At 48.0% G+C, this 23,383-nt stretch overlaps 1 protein-coding gene, 1 long non-coding RNA gene and 3 other non-coding genes across 5 annotated transcripts in view; 3 read left to right on the top strand and 2 right to left on the bottom strand.

Moving 5' to 3' along the window:
• The first annotated feature begins 1,385 nt into the window (after nucleotides 1-1,385).
• On the top strand, nucleotides 1,386-1,454 carry TRNAI-AAU (transfer RNA isoleucine (anticodon AAU)). The gene has a single exon. It is a non-coding gene; the product is annotated as a tRNA-Ile (tRNA).
• A 182-nt stretch (nucleotides 1,455-1,636) lies between these two features.
• LOC103345140 (uncharacterized) overlaps nucleotides 1,637-23,383 on the bottom strand; it is a 297,246-nt gene continuing 275,499 nt past the window's right edge. The window contains exon 3 of the long non-coding RNA XR_016234428.1: nucleotides 1,637-1,812. This is a non-coding gene — a long non-coding RNA (uncharacterized LOC103345140). The remainder of the gene's footprint in view (nucleotides 1,813-23,383) is intronic.
• On the bottom strand, nucleotides 9,422-10,324 carry LOC138849895 (putative vomeronasal receptor-like protein 4). Its single transcript, XM_089333525.1, has one exon. It carries the CDS (start codon nucleotides 10,322-10,324, stop codon nucleotides 9,422-9,424), a length of 903 nt encoding a protein of 300 aa, XP_089189651.1.
• TRNAS-GCU (transfer RNA serine (anticodon GCU)) lies at nucleotides 15,826-15,907 on the top strand. Its single transcript has one exon. It is a non-coding gene; the product is annotated as a tRNA-Ser (tRNA).
• On the top strand, nucleotides 18,523-18,595 carry TRNAM-CAU (transfer RNA methionine (anticodon CAU)). The gene has a single exon. It is a non-coding gene; the product is annotated as a tRNA-Met (tRNA).

Below are 23,383 nucleotides of genomic sequence, written 5' to 3'. Positions count from 1 at the left end.
TCTCCTCACACGGAAAGAAAGCCTGGAAGTCTCAGCAAAGGAATAGAAAGTAAGAAGAAGACAAAGACAAAGCTGTAATACTGGTTTATAGTGTAAACAGATGGAATTGTTACCGCTGACAGTGAACCCGGAGCAGGCAGAAGTTCTGCCCTGCGGCCTGTAGGGGGCGCAGTGTCCTCACCACACTCCCGACCCCGCTCACAGCCGCCTGGCCCTTCTGCGTGGCCTTAGCGCCCTGGCCTGCTTTTCTCTGGACTCACCGCCAGAATTCTTTAGGGCGCTTTGACCATCACACAGACTTCCTAGCTCGGGCGGGCGGTCTCCCACCTGGACTGAGAACACCTCCCACGGTACCGGAGGGGTCTGCTTTTCTACTTTTACACCATTTTTGTCGTTTACTCTAACTGGTGTCTGACTAAGGACATTCACAACTTCTGAGATTCTTGGAACACGAAACAGGGCTTCCATTTGCGACATTACGAATGTCTTCCAGGTTTGACCGACCACCAAACACGCTACCACTCTGACTGCAGGGACTGGTGAGCCGGGGACAGCGAGCCGCAGCGACCGGCGGGCGCTTCCCGGGTGCCGCAGTCCTCGCTGGCCCCTTGCGCCTGTGCACCTGCGCCATCCGCCGCCGGAACAGGTCGAACGCGTGCCCCTGGGCTCCTGCCCGTCGGCCCAGCCCCTTCCCTTCCGAGGCTGCTCCCACGCTGACGGGCTGCAGCATCTGGAAGCCCAGGGTCTAGCCGGTCAGCTCTGCTGGGCGAAGGCAGACTCCTGGAGTTTCTTCTTTCAGGACACGGGCCGACCCCGAGGCCTGCCACGGGCGATTCGACCCGGCCGTGGGCCTTGGGCTCCTGCAGGAGACACACTCTCTTGGGAGCGGGGATCGTGCCAACAGTCCGCGCCTAGGGGCTGATCCTCTTCTGGGGAAGCAGGAGCCTGAGGCGGCCTGGGACAGGCCAGGAGCCCGGGCCGGGGCTGCCTTCAGAGCCCTCAGCCCTGCGGGGCCTTGCTCAGCGGCCAGGGCCCTGCTCGTGCTCGTGCCCATCCCCATGCCCGTCCACGTCCTCCTCAGAGCCCCCTCGGGGTCCACGGGGCCCTCCTGAGCCTCCTCACTCTCGTCGCTGCTGCCACAACTCACCACAACTGCTAAAAAAAAGAAAGAAAGAAAGAAAGAAAAAAACGTGGAAAACATCCTGAGAAAAGTGAGCACAATTTTAATTTCCCATCAGAAAATGTGGAGGTCAGAAGAAAAGCTGAGAGAAAAGAACTGTCAAGCCAGAAGCCTGTATGTACCAAAAATATCCAACTTGTAGTGCTCAATTGAGAATAGATTTTTAAAAATATCCAATTCATACAATTGAATAGAAATCCGTAGCGTGTGGTGTAGCGGTCATCACGCTCGCCTAATAAGGGAGAGGTCCCCGGTTCGAAACCGGGCAGAAACAACGTGGGCACTGAAGGCCGCGCTCCTATTGTTACCGGAGAAATTGCAGGGTTCTTGTCTTCGCGCAAGAAAGAATTCAGGCGTGAGACAGAGAGTAGTGGGAGGTAAAATAGCAAGGTTTATTAGGGAAGGGACATCCGTAAGGATGGATGGGCACCTCTCCAGACAGGACCTGGGAAAAAGTGCAGTCGCTGGGACTTGGGGGGGGGGGGAGGAAGGAGCAAGGTTATATGGTTGAGTGAAGTACACCTGGCCAAACCAGGTGGGCGGCTCAGCAGAGAGGCAGAGGGCTGAGCGCCCAGTCCGGTTGAGGCCGGGGGTTTTTAAGGAGATGGGTCTTTGTCTTCTCACATCTCCTCCTGAAACAAAGGATTTTATGGATGTAAATATTAAGAAGCTCCTATCTGAGTTTTCCCTTGAAGGTATCAGACAGGAGGAAGCCTAGCTGGTGGCATCCTGGGTTCAGAGGAAGGGTGAGCAGGACCCCTAGAGAATGGGGATCTGGAGCAGGGTGTTTGAAATGCAGATACTGGGCTGCATCTGGGAGATTGTGGAAGATTTGTCAGGCTGAAGGGGCTGGGATCTCCACCTGGCAGGTTATCAGGTAGAAGGGGGCAGGGCAGGATGTGAATACCGGGCTGCCCCTGAAAATATTGTCAGCAGATGCATATGCTGAACATAGATGTCTTCTCTTTAGGCCTTTATGTCACACACACATAAGCTCATAACTGACTTCCTACCTAACACTATCAGCGCCAGGACCCTTAGAAAGTCTGACCCTTGAGGTCCGGCCGCCCCACACTTTTCCCTTCCCTTTTCGAGGTGAGTCGTCCCTGCTCCCGCCCTGGCGGTGTTGGAGTAGATGCCCCCTCGGTCCGGGCCAGGTTTTCTGCGAATGCCCTTGCTTTTCCCGGAGCTCTAGGCGAAGTCGTGCAGACGTGGATGGCCCAATAAAATAAACAGGAAGCCTGCTGCCTGGTGGGGAACTAGCTCAGGTGGTAGAGCGCTTGCTTAGCATGCGAGAGGTGGTGGGGTCGATGCCCACATTCTCCACACTGTGCTTTTGACCTCAAGTCTGAGGAAGTTGAGGCAGCACCCATTTGCTTTTCTGGTTGGCGGCCTGCTGGCAGAACACAGCACTTGCCAGGGCGCCATCAGAAATGAGTAGGGCACAGTGAATGGTGCTTCTGCTCCCTGGTTCCCCCTGTCGTTTGCATCACTGTCCTGCAGAGGTGGGTGACAGTCACAGCCCAAGCTTTCTTGTCCTGGAGTTGGGGGGAATGAGCTCAAGTGGTGGAGCACTGGGTTAGCACGCAACAGGTGGTAGGCTGGGTACCCAATTCTTCAACTTTTATGATTGCACCTGGAGTTTGAAGAAATTGAGAAAATATCCATTTGAAAGCACCGCTGGATAGCAAGCCATGGGGGCAAGGGGAAGACGTGGCAAGCGACAGACTTCCCAGTGGTGCATGTTTTGTACTTTCCCCAGTTGTTTCAGAGGAACCGTGGTGTCACAGAACAGCGGGGCACACTCAGTGGTTCTTTTGTGCCCTGTTCCTGTAGCACGTCTTGTTAGGTAGGAAGTCAGATATGAGCTTATGTGTGTGTGACAAAGGCCTAAAGAGAAGACATCTAGGTCCAGCATATGCATCTCAAAGTCATCCCAATAGCGTTTCAGGGGCAGCCCAGGATTTGCATCCCACCCTTCTGCCTTCTACCCCATAACCTGCCTGGTGGGGGTCCCGCCCCTTCTGCCTGATAACCTTCCAGATGCAGCCCAGTATCTGCACTTCAAATACCCTGCTCTGAATCCTGATCCTCCAGGGGGTCTTGCTCACCCTTCCTCTTACCCAGGGCAGCACCAGCCAGGCTTCCTCCTGTCTGATAACTTCAGGGGGGAAAGTCAGATAGGAGTTTTTCTATTTACATCCAAGAAGTCCTTTGTTCCAAGAGGAGCAGAGGTGGGGAGGCAAGACCCATGCCCTAAAAACCCCCCCGGCCTCAACCAGATAGCGCGCTCAGTCTTCTGCCTCTATGCTGAGTCTCCTGCCTGGCCTGTTTTAATTCCATTTTCCACATCTTTCTGAAGTACACTTGGACATACAGCTTGTTTATTTAATTTAAAAAGCCAGCATAGGAAGTCCCGCTGTGCGGCATCATGTCTCACTGTCGTCCACAGCGCCCACCCACAAGAACGCCCCCATTCTCCCACTCTGCGAGAAAACGCGCACGCTCCGACAGCGCCATTATGACCTCACACGCTTCCGAAAAAAACCACTTTGACCTACCGTGGAGACGCGCAGAACCGTGGAGACGCCAGCGGCCGGTTCCGGTGCTTGCCCCAGGTGCGCCCACCCTCAGGTCCCAGGGCCGGGGGCGCAGGGAAGGAGCGGGTCCGGGTCCTCAGACCTCCGTCGGCTGCGCAGGAGGAGCGGCCGCGCTCTCCCGTCCCTGCGGCGGGCGCCCGGCGTTCCCAGCGCGTTCCCCGGAGAGACGGAAGCGCGGCTTTGGTAACTCCCACTCAAGGGGCTCCCTGGTCCCCCGAGGACTCCCGTTCTCCGGGCTCGAGACCCCCGAGCCAGCGGCCGCGCTCGGCCCGCTCCCCAACCAGGACGCGTCCGATTTCGTTCTCGCCCGCAGAGCGCGCTCGGCACCTCCAGCCTGTGGCTCCTTAGGGGACCGAAGCCCAAGCATTTTCATTCCCATTCCAACAGTTCCAAATATACACAATGGAAATTCTCAAACCAAAAACAATCAGGTATCATTGGATTTTAACCAAAGTCTAGGGGCCAGCGCTCTGGTTTAGCGGGTTAAGATGCTGCTTGTGGCTGCAGCATCCCTATGGGCGCTGGTTCCAAACTGCTGCTCTGCCTCCCATCCAGCATCCCTGCTGATGAGCCTGGGAGAGCAGTGGAAGATGGCCCAAGTGCTTGGGCCCCTGCATCTACATGGGAGACCCTGCAAAGCTCCTGGCTCCTGGCTTCGGCTAGGGCTAGCGGCCCTTTGGGGAGTGAACCAGCAGATGGAGGATCTCTGTCTCTGTCTCTCAACCTCTGTAACTCTGCCTTTCTAATAAATAATTCTTAAAAAAAAAAAAAGTCAAGTGCAAGGAGGAAGGACAAGAATCAAAAATGGAATCTCTAAATTAGATAAATGTTAAAAAATAAAACTGGTCGAAAAAACTCTATGAGCACACGCTGATATAAATAGATGGCTGAATAAAGAAATAAATGCAGAAAGCACAACAAAAAATTGTGTGTAGATGCTCTCCCTTCCAAGAGCAGTATGTTCATTACCCACTCCCCTAATGGGACCGCCATTTGCGGGCTTACTTCCAACGGATAGAGTTTAGACAGAACAAGCAACCAGAGTAAACCGGGAGTAACACAAATACTAATATTCCCATTTATAAATACATGAATAGACAACCAAATATATAGAACATGGAGTAAAATATTAACAGTATGGGAAACCGATGTTCCTGGCGCTATAATAAAAGCCGTGCACACTGGATGGCAGTCCCAGCTTCCTGAACAGGAAGTGAGCAAGTGGAGCACTAAGTCCACGGGGCCTGCTGTGGCTGTGCAAACACCCACAAGGTGGACCCCCTTGGGGACTCCTGGGCAGACCTCTGCCATGTGACATGTGGCTCTCATGCTACACAACACACTATGGACTCTGAGACCTGACCACTGGCTCTCACACACTCCAGAAATCTCTCCATCATTGCAAATTTTGAAAGTGGAGTGGGCATTGAATGACAACACAGAGCTGGTGACACTTGCAAGTCACACACACCTGTGCACTGCCTGCAAAAACAATAGTAGCAACCCTGGATAAAAGATGCAGAGGAAACAGAGCTGGACGCTCAGAGTGGCCCAGCTACATCCCACATTATTCAGCATGTGGAGAACTAGGAAATCCTATTTCCTGTGGGGTGGCAATACATTTTATTAATTTGCAGATTTATGCATCAGTCTCAAAAATTCTGCACCAATATAAATCTCTTTACCTCCAGTTTTCATAAAATTTATGAAGTACTCTTATATAGGTTTTATTAAAAAAAAAAAAAGAAAATAGACGTATAAAAGCCCCGTTTATTATGCTTCGTTTCTCTACACCTTATCTCCCACTCTCAGGAATGACCCCCACACTCCGTGAAAACGCGGGTAGTTACTTCTAGAGCGCTCTTATGATTCACACGTTACTGGGAAAAACAAAACAAAACAAAACAAAACAACAAAATAAAACCATGTTCACCTACGGTAAAGACGCGTAGAATCGCGGAGACGCACCTGGCCCGTTTCTGGCGTTTTCCCCAGGTGCGCCCCACCCTAAGGTCCCAGGGGCGGGGGCGCAGGTTGGGAGCAGGTCCCTGTCTCCAGGCCCCCGACGGCTGCGTAGGAGAAGCGGCCGCCCTCTCCAGTCCCTGCGGTGGGCGCCCGGCATTCCCACGCGTTTCCGAGCGGGACTGGAGCGCGATTTTGGTTAACTCCCACTGAAAGGGCTCCCTGGTCCCACGAGGACTCCCGTTCCCTCGGGCTCGGGACCCCCGAGCCAGCGGCTGAGTTCTGCTCGCTCCCCAACCAGGACGCGTCCGATTTCGTCCCGGTCCTTGGAGCGCGCTCGGCGCCTCCAGCCGGTGGCTCCTGTGGGGACCGAAGCCCAAACTAGGCCGGCTTCCCGCGCGCCCGGGACACCTGGCCCGGGACACCGAGCGCACCTGGGGAGACTCGGCCGGGGACTCGGGTGGTGCCAGGGCTCTGGGACAGCGGAAGGCGAGTCACGGCGCCCTGTGCCTCCGTGGAGGCGGTATAAAGAGTAAGGTGAAAAGGACTGGGCACTCCGGTGGCGCGCGGTACTTAGAAAGCATGGGTGTGGGCCTGATGCCGCGGTTGTGAGTGCGACCTTCACCTGGAGCATCGTTTTCCAACCCCCAGCTTCCGGACCATTCGTTGGCAGTTCTCAGGTAGCCTTAATTCTTTGCTACCCAACCCGTCCGAATTCGTGGTGCTGCAAGGAGTAGCTTCCCTCTGGGTCTCGGCTTTGTCCCTGACTCTACCCAGTAGAAGGGTGCAAATCCGCAGCATTACTTACATTATATCCAGAAAGATGCAAATCCCATCGTGTCTATAGCTGTTTTATTGCAAGCTCTTTCTTGAAGAATTCCGAAGTGTTTAGAAACACTCGCACTGGAAGTGCTGGTCAGTATTTCAACCTCACCTCCTTTCATTTGGACCACCTGCGCCCTCCTACACACTGACCCTCGTTAACTTCCGGTTTTCATTTAAGTTTTAGCGTAAGACTAAGACGGTGTATTTGCCTTTCTGAGTCTGAAGTTTTAATTCTACTTTCCTGCTTCTCAGTTCAGAGTCCATTTGACATTTAAGACTACTGTTCTGTTATTTGTTATTTATTTCCTATTTGTTATATCTGTCCCATGTTCCTTTGACTATTCATGTGATATTGGTATTTGTTGAATTTAATTAAAAATGTTTTAAAACTTTTATTCAACAGAAGAGAGTGAAAAAAATGAGGGGGCAAGAGAGAGCTTCTATTTGCTGATTCACTTCCCAAATGCCAAAACACCCAAGGCTTGAGCCAGGACCCAGAAATTGAAACCAGATCTCCCATATAGGTGAGTAGGAACCCAATGACTTGAGCCCTTGGGACTAGAGTCCCAGGTCTGAACTGGCAGAAAGCTCTTCTTCAACTGTCAGCTATCTAGTGTTCTACAAAATAAAAGCCATTCTCTAGAAAACAACAATAAAGAAGCTTGCAGAATATTTTATTTTGTGGAATCAATAGGGCACAGGTGTAAGTCATCTTGAGATTTCCCAGGGTGAACTTAGAGTTCTTTTAAAATGGGGAAGAGCTGTTCAGTTACATATGAAATGAGACTCTGTCTTTTTTCTTTCCTGTCATCATTATTTTGGTCCATGAAGAGGAATTGGTCTGTGTTTATGTCTCTTCTTGTGGTTGTTTTCTGCCACCAATTCAAGATGTGCCAGCAACCTAACTTTGCTCAAGTCTATGCAGACTGAAGGCAGTGTCACTGCAAGCAAGGTGGTTTGCTATCATCAAAGAACAAACCACCCTTCCCCAAGGAAATGACTGTGCATGAGGTCAAAAATTACACACTGGCAGAGTCCTGTAAAAACTGTAAATTTGTACACTGACTATGGAAAAAGTATGGAGATTCTTTTAAAGCTGGAAGTAGAACTGCTCTTTGACCAGGCAATCCAACCACTGGGTATGTAGCCAAAAAGACACGAAATCCTGCTCCACCATGTGTCTATTGCAGCAGTGTTGACAGCAGCCAAGATACTGAGTCAACTAAGGTGTTCATCACCACATGGGTGGGTGAAGAAAATGTGGTGTACATGCACAATGGTGCATTATCCTGCCTTAGAGTAGAGTAAAAACCTGTCATTGTCAGCAAAATGAATGGTTATAGAGGACATTAAGAAAAATAAGGCAGACTCAGATAGACAAACACCACTTGCTTATTCCTTATATGTGGAAGCTGAAAACTCAACTTGAATACAGAATAGAAATTACTAGAAACAGGAAGGGATATGGGTGCTCAGAGGGAGTATGGGTAACAGATAGTGGTAACAGGTAAGAGTTACATCAAAGGAATAAGACTGTAGTATCACACAGCATGGAGGGGTGACTACAGCTCAAAATAACCTAGGGTATATTTTATGGGTAATGAAAGAAAGGAGCTCCAGGCCCCCAAGCCTAAAGTAATGTCCAAGAAGGGGAATGTTAGGTACCTTGATTTGATTAGTACCTGATGTATACTTGCATTGAAATGTTGCACAGTAACCCATACCTGTTACTGTTAATTATTCTACATTATTTGCCATCAAAAAGTTTTTGAAAAACAGTAGAGTAGGGGGTACTTCATTACTGTTAGAGTGCGTTGACGAAAGACAGCAGGCAGGTGATCTGTGAGCCCTGAGTTGCTGGCCGAAACCGTACTTTCCATTCGATACCAAGATTCTTGGAGCGTTCAGAGAGCACAACAGCAGATACCCCAGCTCTACACCACGTGCTCCAAGTGGACACAAGGAGTCTCACTGGGACCATCACAATGTGCTCCTCAAGACTGGGCCGAACTTTTGTCCTTTCTCCCCTCGCTCTCCAGCTCATAGCCTCCCGTCTACAGGCAGCCTGGCCTTTCCTTTACTCTAAGCCGCTTCTTCTGACCCTTCATGTCTAAGAGTCAGAGTCAGTTATGAAGGACCAAATAATCAATCATTCTGTTATGGATCAACGGCTCTGCCAGTGCCTTCCATTTATTAAAGATATAACACTCAGATCAAGGGAAGCTTCTGCAGACAGGTTTGCGTATCCCAGGATCACAGTGGGAATAGCCTTCAACTCTTTTCTTCTCTCACTCTCCCTCCTTCCAAAGTGACTGATCTCATGGGGGCCAGGGCCTTGAGTCACACACTTCATGCAGAGAGCCACAGCCCGACTGGGTTATCTTGTGGAAGGAACATTCCTCAATCAACCTTACATTTAGAAGCAGCCAAGTAATAAAATTACAATATATTCCAATATTTATGGGGATTTCAGAAAGAGTTTGTTTTCTTATAGACAAAGAGATGCAGAAACAGAAAGAGACATAGAGTGTATAAATCCATAGTCACATTTCTCTGTTATTGTCTCGGCTTTCTTCATGCTCAAAATGCTAAGTACAGCAGCAAGTGCACAGGCAAGAAGACAAAAGCCAGAAGACAAGGATGGCAGAATGGGCGACTGGGAAGTGTGGATCTTTTCAGCTTCCTGGTTCCACTGACCCAGCTTAGATAGCATGGTACCAGACTTCTTATTCAAACATTGTCTGCTTTCAGAAATGTTAATGAATGTAATGTTTTGTAAATGCAGGGAAAGGCAGTACCTATGATATATTTTTGAACCTGATGGAGTCAGTACAGAAGCAGTTCCCTGCATTTCTCAGTGAGCTCTCCAGCATGTACCAACATGAGCATCCCTGCTGATCAGGACAAAGGGACTGAGACTGGCATAACCAACTTCTAGAAGTATTTTAATATTTGATATAGTGAAAATCCCTGTCAAGGTGGACCCTATGTAGAAAGAGAAAATGAAATCTGTCCAATAGGAGAAGAGGAAACAGGTCATGAGAACAAGAGTGCTCTGAGTAGCTCTGACCTCTGGGCTGGGATGTTTTGTGGTCCTGGAGCTCTGGAGGTAGAGGACGCGCTTGTGATGTTTGTACAGACGGAGAGCCATGTGCCCACTGCTCCAGCCCATGACACTCTGAAAGGTGAGGTCCCGAAGGGCCATGAGGGAGAGGAAAAGCCACCTGACTATTCGCCCAGCTGGTAGCATGTAGCAATATTCAGCATACATTCTAACTCCAGACCCATTCACGCTGCTGACTGCTGCGATGTAGTGGAGCAGGTTAGAGCTTATGAGAAGACTAACGACCCAGAAGAGGAGGAGGTAGGGAAGAAGCTGCTGTGCACTGCGGGGTTTGAGCTTTCTCCACCAGGTGGTCCTGGGACTGACAGTGACAGCCTGGACTATGCTGAGGAGGCAGGTGGTGCAGATGGAGAGGCTCCGAGCCACCCTGTTCAGGTACATCACAGCTTTACAAACAATGTCACCTAGGAAGTTACTGAAATAAATGACAGTGGTTATGTCTCTGACCCCTGTGGTGCAAATAATGAGTATGTTTGAAAAAGCCAAGTGGATGAGGATAAGGCCTGTGGGTTTTTTCTCAGACCCCATGACTAATGTACACACATATCTCACAAGCACAAGGAAGTTCCCCACAACTCCAGGTCCAGTGAGAGAAAGGAAGATCATTCTCTGGATGACGTCACTCCAAGTCATCTTCTAAGTTCTGGAACAGAACTAGGGAAACCTTTCAAGGAACACAAATAAGTCAAGTTGACCAAGGTCAGGTCTGCACATTTTCTCTGCATTGGTGAAAGGAACACTAACTGAAGTAAGTACATGTCCATATTCCCTCCTCTTTCCTAGCAGGCCTCTCTTTTCCTCCTCTTTCTTCTTTCTGTCTTGCTTCTGTTGACACAGAGATGGTAATAACTACAATTTAATGCACGTTTTATGTTAGTGCATCACCTGCATTTTCATAAGAGCCTTCTATGTGTCCCTCATGTCCAGATGAACATGAGGACTTTTCCCCAATCACTGCACAAGTGCAAGGTCCTCTGTCAGCTCTAAGCCATGATCCTGAGGAACTTCTTTTCATGGCTCACACTGAACAGCTGACCCAGCTGGGCTGTGCTGCTGCCCGTCTCCCATCCTTGCTACCACCCCTCAAATGAGTATTGGGAAATAAGCCAGGCACAAAAGAAACACCACATATTCTCAGTCGTATGAGGAAGCTAAAATGTACATCTCAAACAAGTAGAGAATAGAAAAGCAGTTCCCAGAGGCCGGGAAAGGTGTATGGAGGTTTAGGGGGTGGAGAGAGAAGGGTTGTGGGTAGAAGGGTGCAGGTGAATAGCAGGGGTAACTTTTAGTGTTTTATTGAATAGCAATGTATCTGTGATTGACAGCAATTCAAAATACGTTTCAGAATTGCAAGTGGAAGGATACTGAATGTTCCCCAAACAAAGAAATGATGATGCTGTAGATGTCTGCATATGGCAGTCATCATACCCTGATCAGAACACATTGTGTCAAGTGTTGAAATGTCATGCTGTACCATGAATCTGAGCAATTACTATCTGCCTATAAAAATAAACTATATACTTGAGTCATATATATGTGAATGGTAGCTTCTCAAAAGAATTACACTTGAACAAACAGAGAAGCTCACATACTCCAAGCTCCCTATCTAGTAACTAAGGCAGAGAGATGGAAGAGACAGGCCCAGCCCCTGGCCTGATGTAGGACTGGCAAAGGTTAGGCATAAGTTCCATTCTTCCTCTGGGTGGTTCAGATGGAACCTTTTTTTTTTTTTTCCTCCTCCTTACTCTGTCCTTACCCTGCATTTCCCAAAGAGCATTCCTACATACGACCTTGGACATACTACCTGGCCTCCCTCAGAACCAAAGTTGCTATCTGTAAACAGGCTGGTGCTTTATACCAGCCAGGTGTCCTGTGAAAAATAAGGAGCACATGAATGCAGTGCCTAAGTCAGTGCCCTGAAGAAGAGGAGACACCGTTGTCAGGGTCACTCTGGGTCCTCACCTTAGTTGTGGCTTTCTTCACATCTCTATTATTAGGTTCTGTGTGTTATTGTTGGTTTCAGGAACGGGAGATTCAGAAAAAGCACAATCATAATAAAGAAGCCAAGGATATGCCATCCTGAAAAGACTGAAGGACAGCAGACAGAAGACACACTTGAGTTAAAGCAACAACAAAAATCCCAGTGCCGGGAGGGAGAGTGCAGAAGGGCAGGGAGCCTGGGGGAAGAGCTCCCCACTGCAGGCTGAAAGCCCACTGCTGCCTGATGCCCCCAGCCTCCCTCATGCCTGGGAAACCCAGCAGCCCTGGGCTCAGAGCATCAGTGGTGCTGCTGCACAGCGGCTCCCTCCAGGGCCAGACAAGCAGACACTGCTGGGTGCATTGGGAAGGGATCCCCATCCTCTCCCTGGGTCCTCACACCTTCCTCTTCCACAGGCACAGGGGAGCTGAGACCCTCCCTCTCCCCACCTGCCCCTGACCAGCCCTGCCTGGGGCAGCCCCCCTGGCACTCAGCATCACTCACCTGAGCAGTGTGCAGGGGCTCTGGCTGGAGCTGTGGAGAGCAGCACAGCCAGGCCTCTTTATCCTTCCCTGAGTCCCAGTGCTCAGGGACACTCTCACTGCTGTCAACATGTCAGTGTCAGGAGTTTGGCTCTGCCAGGGGAAAAGGCTCCTTGTGCACTCTGTGGACCCCTGGAGCCAGCTCTGCCCTCTCCCTGCTGGGCCCTCATTTGCTGAGCCCAGAATCCTCCTGGTCCTAATTGTGGTGAACCTGCCCTGATGAGCAGAAGGCAGCTGGGTGAGGAGCAGGTGCAGAGGGCTCTGGGTTCCTGGGACCTGATTATGTTCTCATCCCACCCCCTCCTCTCACCACCAAACTCAGGACCAACTGGGAAGGAGTATTGTAGAGTCAGCAGTGGACACTTTCTCAACTTGTTTTCAAATTTTTAAAAATATGTATTTATTTATTTATTTTAGAGAATAACACAGCATTAAAAAAGTCAGAGAAGAGACAGAGAGATCTTTCATCCTCTGGTTCACTTCCCAAATGGCCACAATGACAAGGCTGGGCCAGATAGAAGCCAGGAGCCAGGAACTCCATCCAGATCTCAATGTGTCTGGCAGGGGTCCAAGTACTTGAGCCGTCCTTTGCTGCTTTCCCAAGCAAATTTGCAAAAGGCTAGGTCAGAAGTGGAGCAACCGGGACACAAACCAGCTATTCAGAGTAACTTTAGATTCACTATGAATGTTTGATTGGATATTTGTATTTGTGCCAAATGTATTGTTGGGATTTTTTCATAGAGTTTATATTAAATCTGCAGTTGGCTTTACATAGTATTGACTGATTTAAAATATTAAGTCTACCACCCATGAGGATGGGATGTCTTTCCATTTATTGTTTTAATTTCTTTTAGCAATGATTTGTAGTTTTTAGTGTACAAGTTCTTTTGCTTTTATGTTGAGGTTATTCCTAGTATTTTATTCTTTTTTATACTATTTTATTTTCAGATGTATTAGTTCACTCCCCCAAATGGCTGCGATGGACATGGTTGGGCCAGGCTGAGGCCAGGAGCCGGTACCTTGTTATGAGTCTCCCATGTGAGTACAGGGGCCCAAGCTCTTGGGCCACCTTCCACTGCTTTCCCAGGCCATTAACAAAGAGTTGGATCAGGAGAGGAGCAGCTAGGACAGAAACCAGTGCCCATATGGGATGCTAGCACCTCAGGCTGAGGCTTAACCTACTATGCCACAGTGCAGGCCCCTGAAGTAGGCAACCTTGTCTTGTTCTTCTTATTGGAAGCAAAGCTTTAGTGTTTTACCCTGGAGGATGATGTGAGCCCGAGGTGTGCAATTGTGGCCTTCAATATGTCGAGGTATTTTTCTCCTAACCCCTGGTTTCCCAGGGTATTTTAATGAAGGGCACTGAGTTTTGTGAAATGTTTTTTCTGTGTCAATTGAGAGGGTTATGTGATTTTTCCTTCATTCATTGCTAAATCCAATGTAATTTTTTTCTGCCAGTGTATATAAAATATGCTAAAATAAACATTTGGGGTATAGAGTTGGGTCTAAGGATATACAGAAGCATCTCCCCATATCAATCTGTTTCTCTCTGATTCCATTTCAAAGAAAATGAAAAATTTTAAATGAAAAAATAAAATTTATGCAGATAAAACATCCTCAAAAGGAATACAATACATTAAGGTATTTTTAAAAATGGGCTTAATGTCCATGGATGTCACTTTTATAAAGCTTATAGAAATCCTTCTGCAAATTGTTTATAGATAATATAAAAAGAGAATAAAATTAGCTTGTAGCTTTTATTTCTCTTAAATTCGGTAAGCTCTTTTCTGCCCAAAGATTCCTTATTCACCAAAGAATCTCACTAACTCTCTGTTTGAACATATTCTCCCATTATTTTCATCAAAATGGTCTTATTAAAATGAGAATAGAGGCCCACATTGTGGCTCAGGGGGTTAAGATGCACCTGTGATGTCAGCACCTCTTACAGGGATGGTTTCTGATCCAGCTCCCTACTAAGGCACTTGAAAAAGCAGTAGCAGAAGGTCCAAGTGCTTTGGCCTCTGCCACCCATGGGGGAGAGCCAGGTAGAGTTCCAGGCTCCTCACCTCTGCTTGGCCAGGCACCAGGTGAGGCAGCCCTTTAGGGAGTGGACCAGGAGGAGGAAGAATTCTCTTGCTGCCTTGTCCTCTCTTTCTGTAACTCTGCTTTTCAAATAAATGAATACATGGTTCTGGTGCCCCACTGGTCTGTTGTCTGATGAATGCAATGGATGGGGAAGATATGCAGAGGGAAGATCACATGGCCAGCCTGGAAGGAGAGAGAGACAGAGAACACACACTCCAGGCCCAAGGTGGCTTGGCTTATATAACCAACCTTCTGAGAACTCCCCTCCATGACTTAAAGAACTCCCACTGGGCCCACCTCCAGGCACCATAACTTGATGAAGTCTCAACACTGGATCCAATAGCCCATAACATTAACCCATGAATCATTAATAGAACATTTTGAGGACAAGGCTGTTAAGCTATAGGGCTTTAAAGGACTTCTAAACTACATAGCAGCTAATATGAAGATTTACCTCTTTGTGATATAAAGGGAGAGGTTACTAACAGTGGTTAAATATGCTTGCCATTCTGCAGCTGTTTTGATTAGCTCACATTATTCTAAGCAGTGCTCTTTCAGTTTGTCAGAAAGGGGAAAAGACATCTTGGTAAATAATATATAGATACGCTAATATAAATGTTTCTATTATTTTGTACTTTTCAGGGTAAAAAGAAACTCTTTTTCACGCACAAAAGCAACACCTAATTGTCAACAGATTAAATTAAAAATTATTTCGGCCATCTTTTAATTCTTCTGTCGATTATTAACATTCACGAGCAATTTATGACACAACTAACCACCTGTGGACGTGTTGATGATGCCTTCACAAATCTAAGCTTGTGAATTCATTGTGCACGTTCCCTCCGTTTCCCTGACATACACGATGGAAACATTTACACTAAAAGGACGTCTGTATCACTGGATTATAATCTAGTACAAAAAACCCATGCGTGCGTGCGTGCGTGCGTGCGACATTACCAGATGGCTGACCGCAGCAATACATGTGGAAAGGACCAGTCTTTACAGAACAACTCTCTGCTCCCAGAGCTGTGCTTCGTGAGCCGCGCCCCTTGAGTGGGAGAGCCACGTGGAGGATAAAACGGTATGCACCTCTGCGCACACGGGGAGAAACCTGGGCCTGGAAGAGCCGCTTCCGCAAGCGCTGAGAAAAGCGCACCTGGAAAGGAGGAGCTACAAGGGCCCTGGACCCTCCACAGGCTGCGGCGTGGTAGGTGATGGGCGCCTTCCAAGGGGACTCCAGGTCCAGGCCGAATCCGTCTCCACAAGGACCGGGGGCGCTGGGTTAACAGGCAGAGGCAGGTGGAGGGGAGCCACGAGCCGCCTCGACCCAGCCTCCCGCCTTCTCCGTCTCTTCCAAAGCAAAGAGCCGCCCACGTCTGCAGCCTCCGGCCTGCTCCGGCTTCCTCCGGGTTCCGCCGTCAGTGCCCCGCGTCGCCACCCTGGACCGCGGCGTCCTCCGGCCCGGACACGCTCGGCGCCGCGGCGCGGGCCCTGTGACAGGCAAGCCTTCGGGAGTGGCCCCGCGCGGGGACGAGGTGGCCGAGTGGTTAAGGCGATGGACTGCTAATCCATTGTGCTCTGCACGCGTGGGTTCGAATCCCACCCTCGTCGGCGTCCTGCTTTTAGGGCTGGCAAACGGCTCACGGGCGGCTGCAGCGTGCGCTCCCTCTGGTTCTGTGGCCTTTGCCCGCTTGAGCTGCGCGCCCACTTCTCCGGGTCCGGGCCTCCTGGCGGGGCCGCTTCCCCCTCCTCCCTCTCTCCCGTTTTGTAACAGGCCTGAGCTTGCATCCATGGCATTGATTTGGCAGACGTCCGAGGACATCTTGCCGCTGTCACCCCGATTTCACTCCACGTAGCCCCTTTCTCGGTGTTTGCCACACTCCTGAAAGGGCCGTGACGTCTAGGCGGATCTCCCGCCGGGCCGGGTTCCCGAGCCTCCGAGTGGCAGACGGCGCCCTGAGTGTAGGCGGCGGGAACCGGGTGGGAGCGCTCCCAGCGCTGCTTCTGCCACCGCCCAAGAGGGCAGTTCCAGGGGAAAGTGAGGCGAACTCTGGCGAAGGAGGAGGGAACGCAGTTGAGTGTCCGAGGGATGGAGACAGGAGTTTTACTTTAATTAATCAATTGATTTCATTTTTATTTAATTAAAGGAAGTTTTATTTTGGTGTTAGAAGAATGTATTGGTCATGCACCTGGAATCCTTTATGGATCTTGCTAACAACTGATGGTTTTATTTATTTATTTGAAAGAGTTACAACAACTGATGCTTTTCAAACAAAAGTTGGAAAGGTAAGGATTGTAGCTCTGTGCAGTGTAGGACATGGTGCTGTGCTGTAGGCATTCCCTGAGTCACTCAGTGGCCGCTCACACCTCTCCCAGGGTCCCGCAGGGCACTGTTCTTGTTCCTGGAGAGCACTGCCTGCTGCCTCAAGTGTAGGCTTCTCCCTGGAGGCTTTCACCCAATTGACCACTGCAATCCTATCTTCAAAACCTATGCAGTTTGCCTGAGTGTGAGAACTCAAAAAATATGGAATATAGGGAGTGAGAGCACAGAATAAGTGACAGCTCTGAAGTACAAAGGAGTAGGAATTAAAGATATAAAAATTGGAAATAAGAGCCTAACCAGGAATGATACACCAATAAAAATTACTTAAATATATGTGTGTGTATAGTGAACCAAAGAGGAGGTACAACAGAAGATATAATGTTGCTAAATTTGAGAGATGGTAACGAGGTTGGTCTAAATATCACAACTTTCCCATGGCAGCCTCTCCCATGTACCTGACATGGAGAACAAGACAAATCAGCACTGCCTGAAGTAGTCATTGAGGTTTGACTCAGAGGAAGGGATTAAGTGTCTGGGAATGAAATTAACAGTGGTGTATTCAAACCGAGCCATGAAGAGTTTACTGAGCAACAAGAATAGACAGGAAGTGTCGAGATGAATATGCAGCTGAGAATAGCTCAGTGGAAAAATGTGGTTACAGTTGGTGTGCTAGAATGTAGGTGCCCCATATAAGCATAATTGGGTAATTCCTTTATTGATGTTGGATTGCTAAAACTTGATTGAACTTAGACTCTCAAGCATAAAATAATAACTAAACAAATCTAAAGAGTAGGAGGCATGGAAGAGAAACTGGAAACATACTGCTTAAAAGACTTATTTATTTGAAAGCATTACAGAGAAAGAGGGAGAGACAGAAACAGAGAGAGCTTCCGTCTGCTGGTTCACTTCCCAAATGGTAGCAACAGAGCAACAGCTGGAGCTGGGCCAGGTGGAAGCCAGGAGCCAGGAGCTAGCAGCTTTGTCTGGGTCTCTCAAGTGGGTGGCAGAAGCCCAAACACTTGGGCCATGTTTTGCTGCTTTCCCCAGGCAGCTGAATCAGACCTGGAGCAGCCAGACACAAACCAGCACCCATATGGGTGCCAGCATCCTAGGTGGCGGCTTACCCCAGGGCCGGCCCTGGAACTGGAAATCTTGATCTGCAGGACACCCTGCTCAGCGGGAAGCACACCAGCTACCTCTCACCTCTAGCATACTTAGACTGCTTCTCAGCAACACCATTGACATAGGAAGATGAACTCTGCATCGATTTTCCTGTGAAATCTTCCACAAGATTTGAAGTCGCAGTGGCTGGAAGCCTCTCCCACTTGGTGAAAGAGATAGATCAGCTTCTAGAAGCTCAGAGGACCCTAAGCAGGTTGCCTATGAAGGTCCATATCCAGGTCAATCATAATCAAGTTCCTGAAAATTAAGACAATGAAGCTCCCAAAGCAGTCTGAGAAAAATAGCGCATTACCTACAAGGGAGCAAAGATTATCAAGTGACAGTGACCTTGCAATAAACCTCACCCCTGAGGCATGGATCCCCTGACCCTATTGAGTTCTGAGTCTGACTGGTAGTGCTCAGAGACTCTTTGGGTCCCCAGGCATCGGGGTCAATTCAGGTCAGTGTCCGTTTGCATCTCTTTGCCATTGCACAGCCCCCCCCCCCCCATGTAAGTGATCCCATTTCCCATGAGGAAGACTGAGAAGCTCATCAGTGAAGGTTTGTGGCAGAGTCCCCAGGGAGCCTGGGTTCCCCTTTGCTGCAGGGGCTCTGAGTTTCTGAAGTGGTTCAAGTGAGAGTTAAGTGAGGAGTTGTGAGCACGTGGTCTAGCAATTCAAGGCAGAATTCAAGTCAGACAGACATGCTTTCTGTGTATACAAATCAGAGATTTTGAGGGCTTGCCTCCTTAGCGCAGTAGGCAGCGCGTCAGTCTCATAATCTGAAGGTCCTGAGTTCGAGCCTCAGAGGGGGCAGCTGAACTTTTGTCCCAAGTTAAGGCTCTGGGGCCAGTGTTGACAATGCATTCCCCTATGCATTCCCCTATCAGCACCACCATCAAGGAAATACAAAAACCTTAACAGTAGATAAAAGGCTCAGGTGATCTCCAAATGCTTCTACTTCAGTTCTTAGGGTGCCATTATCCCAAAGATTTCATGAGTCAGACCAATCTACTGTCTGTGAGTACTTGGTAATGGAGGTGGCAGTTGTTCTAGGATCCTGGGACTGTCCTCTGATTGTATTTGGTGCAGCTATGGTGAAAAGCACTTCCTGTGGAACTCCCTATTGTGCAAGGGCAGATCTATTAATCTAAATTGTCTCGGCCATTGCAGTCTCCCTTAGGCCTTGGACACCTTCCTTTGTGGTACCCTAAGGTCTGATAGTTGACTAAATTTAGAAGAGTCCATACTTGGTGCAGTTTTGATTCCTTAACCAACCCACGAATTTTCAGAGCCATTCCCAGTCCCTCAAATAAAAATGAAATTCAGAATCTCCACTTAGTGGCTTCACCAATGAATTTTGCCTGATCTAATTTTATGTTCCTTCTGTGTGGACCATTCTCACTCTGATCTCCACCTCAAATCCCGAACAATCCAGAAACGGTTTCTGAAGTAAAGATTAAATATGTTCTGATATACATGGCTTCGCTGCAACACCTATCTTGCTCTGAAACATATTCCTGACCTTTTATGACTTTGCATAGCATCCTTTGCTACCACAATCACATTGGCCATCATGGGGTCATCAGTTTCATAAACACCTAGAGGAAAATCTGACCCCTCCTGTATGGACCTTGCCAAAGCAAAAACATCAGGCGGAATCTAATCCAGCCCATCAGTCTAGTTGTGCATTTATGGAAAATAATGCGGAGAATACATTTTTTCCTCCAACAACCTTTGATTTAAGGAATACACATTTCATGCATTTCATAAGTACAACTTTAGGAACATAGTGATTCTTCCCACTGTACCCTCCCTCCCACCTCTCTTCCTCCTCCGTATGCTAACTCCATTCTTATTTTTTCTAGTATCTATATTCAATTATCTTTATACACATATGATTATACTAAGAGTTCAACAAATAGCATGAAATTAAAAAAAATGTTCTTCAGCTGTTGAGACAAGGGCTGTTCAAAGTCATTGCATCTCAAAGTGTTGATTTCCCTTCTATAGTTTACCTTTTTGGTGCTCTATTTGTATTAGGGAGAATGTATGGTATTTTTCCTTTTGGGACTGGCAACAGCATGTTTCATGGCACCACAGGAATGGGTATAATTCAAATGTCAAGAAGTCTACTGCACAAATGTCCCAGTTCTTTAATCGATGAAATTAAATTTCAAAGGCAGTACAAACATTATAGATAACAACAGATTTCAGAGACACTCCCAAAGAACACATGTTGGATACTACTAAGGTCTTCTTTCCTTATTTTTATCCAATCTGATAATCTAGGCCAACTGAAGTAGAAGTTAATCATTTTATCATGATGTGTAGGTAAATGAACATTTAATTCCCAAACGAGTTGTAGAAAATAAGTGAGAAAAAAATAATGCTGTTTGTATCAAGTACAATGAAATGGAAGTGAAGGAAATAAGAGCTAGAGGATAATGTTGGAAAGATTAGTAATACTAAGATTATATTGCATTTTCACAAGTGTTCTCACCTACTGTCCCCATAAGCCACCGATGTGGCAGAGAAGTGGCAGTGAGGGCATCTCAGCACCCACACATCACACCCCATTTCAGGTGCCTTATTCTGTCCGGGTGCGGTCTCCCCAAAGGAAGCCACAGAGAAGCTCCAGAGTGTTACTTGGAAGACAGTGAAAGAGACACAGGGAAAACAAAACCGACAACACAGCAGTCAGGTAACCTTGTGCATCAGCCAAGGTGGGACTGTTAAGTACTGCCTTGGAGGTTCTGTGTTTTTAGAAGTCCGATCTGTATGACTGGGACATACCCCAGACAGGACCCTCCCCCTCCCCACAGTGAAGGAATCCACTGGAAATAAAGTGAGTCCCAGTTTCCTCAGCCCACTAGGAAGACAGTGCTTGGAACACAAAAGTTTGAGAAGCACCTGAATCTCTAAGCAGGATGATTGGTGACGTCCATCTACATGAGGCCAGTCTGTGAAGAATGCGCAAAAGACAGTACAGAGTCAAAGAATGTGAACCAACAACTTATCTGAAAAGAAGTCCTGAAAACTGTCCCATTAGTAACCACTACAAAAAGCACATTAAACACCTAAGAATAAATTTTATTAAGAAGATGAGAGATCTGTACCCTCAAAATATAAAATATTGATAAAAGACATTGAAGACACAAATAATAGAGATAGCCAGTCTTCACGGATTGGAACAATTCACACAGTTAAAATGTAGTGGGCGAGGTAGGGTCTAAACCCCTATTCCAGGTCATTTTCTTTTACCTATTGAAGCATTCTAAGTTCAGGCACAAATACAGTGCACAAAGTGATGGAACAAGGACATAAGCCTCAGCCATTCTTGCTCATTGCCCAAAAGATAGATAAACATAGGAATGTATTCCTTGCCTTTGAATCTCAATTGGGCCTCATACCCTATTGCCTTCACACCCCCACCCTGTATTCTTTTCCAGGCTCCCAAGGCCCATCAGTGTGCATACAGGCAGCTGGTCACCCACCTCTACGAATTTATTTTCTCTGAAGAAATGCGGTCTGGCTGTAAATTCGTACACTGCCTCCTCTCTAGTCTGCGCCTCTTTTCCTAACACAAAGTGATCAAGTTTATTTAAATAGAGGAAAAAAACACGCACTTGGGCATGGCTCAGGAACAGAGTGGGCCAGGAAGGGACAGGATGGGGAGAGAAGTACAGAAATGGTGCCCTGGAGAGAGCAAGCCCCTCCAAGTTGCTGGCTTCTGGTGAGGTGGAAAGGGGCGTGGTTACCTCATACCACCTCCAAGTCCCAGGTGAGGGGAGATACATCCTGGGAAAGGGGTTATTTGACTGTCAGGTAGTGGATAGGATTACATTGGGCAGGGGAGGTGTGGCTTCCAGCTTGTGGACTTAATCTAGCACCCTGCCTGATCCCATATAAAAAATGTCACTGGTAATCAAAGTAATAAGCAGATTCACTTCAAATCTACTATAAATCCATAGTAATCAAAATAACATGGTACTGGCATGAAGACAGACATGTAAAGCAATGGGACTAAATTGGGTGTCTGCTGCAGTGGTTAAAGCACTAGTTGAGATGCCTACACCCCATAATCAGAGTGCCTGAATTCCAGAGTGCTGAGTTGGAATTCCAGTTCCAACCCAATATCAGCTTCTGCTAATATACAGCCTGGGAGGCAGTAAGTTTTGGCTCCATTACTTGGGTGCTTGTTTTTCTGGTTTCTGGCTTTGGCCCAGGGCCAACACTGGCTGTTGGATGAATTTGGGGAGTGAACCAGTGGATGGAAGACCTTTCTCTCCCTCTCTCTTTCAAATAATCAGAAACTGGATGTGAGGGCGATCTGCCTGTGATCTCTGCCACCCCATTGATCGCCAGGGTTGATTCAGCTGATCTGGCTGGCTAGGCGGGTGTCCCCTTCCTCCTTCACCTTCCAGGTCCCTCCTGAAGCTGCGTGCTCAGTGGAAGAGGACAACCTTCCCCGCTAGAGGAGGACCGGTCTTCGGTCAAGGGTATATGAGTAGCTGCGCTCCCCTGCTAGAACCTCCAAACAAGCTCTCAAATAGTTAGAAATTAAAAGCAAAACAATAGAGAGTCCAGTAAAAAACCCAAACATATTTGAATATAGTCTTTGGGTTTTTGACAAAGGCATCAAGAATATACAATCAAGAAAGGATAATCTCTTCACGAAATGGTGTTGGGAACCTGGGTACTACATGCAGAAGAATGAAAATTAGAACTGTATCTTCCCAATACAAAACACCAACTAAAAATGTACTGACAACTTAAAGGTAAGACCAGAAAATCTAAAATTCCTAGAAGAAGAAAGGTAGAGGAGAAGCTCCTAGTTGTGAGTCATAGTCATATTTCTTTGGATGGGACACTAAATCTCAGGCAACAATGGCAAAAAGTAGACAAATAGGACTGCAGAAACATAAAAATCTTTTGCAAATCAAAGGAAACCAACAGTATTATGAGAAGGCAGCCCAGGGTTATGGAAAAGTATTTACAAACTACATATCTGATTAGAGGTTATGAAAAAAAATTACATAGGCCTGCGCCGCAGCTCAATAGGCTAATCCTCCACCTGTGGCGCCCACCCCAGGGTTCTAGTGCCCAGGGCACCGGTTCTGTCCAGTTTGCTCCTCTTCCAGTCCAGCTCTCTGCTGTGGCCCAGGAGTGCAGTGGAGGATGGCCCAAGTGCTTGGGCCCTGCACCCCATGGGAAGCACCCCAGGAGAAGCACCCGGCTCCTGGCTTCGCATCAGCACAGTGCGCCGGCTGCAGCGGCCATTGGGGGGTGAACCAATGGAAAAGGAAGACCTTCCTCTCTGTCTCTTTCATTGTCCACTCTGCCTGTCCAAAAAAAAAAAAAAAAAAATACATAGAGAAAGTTCACCACAAGACAAATCGCAAAATACACCCAACACTGGAATAAAGAAGGTTTATTGTGGGATGGGGGAAACCCAACAGGATGCCTCCCATGCATGAGAGAATAGCAGCCTGTAAGAACAGGTCTTATAAAGCTTTGCAGAGGTGAGGAAGTGGGAGCAGTGAATCCCGTTAGGGTGGGGGTGACACTTGTGCTTGGGCCATTTGGTCACCTGACTTCTAG

This window comes from Oryctolagus cuniculus, chromosome 5 (genome assembly GCF_051225735.1).
Source record: "Oryctolagus cuniculus isolate XC-2025 breed Fujian yellow rabbit chromosome 5, ASM5122573v1, whole genome shotgun sequence".
In the NCBI taxonomy this organism is placed as follows: domain Eukaryota; kingdom Metazoa; phylum Chordata; class Mammalia; order Lagomorpha; family Leporidae; genus Oryctolagus; species Oryctolagus cuniculus.
The sequence above is the reverse complement of the archived record's forward strand: the minus strand, read 5'-3'. Positions and strand labels throughout refer to the sequence as shown.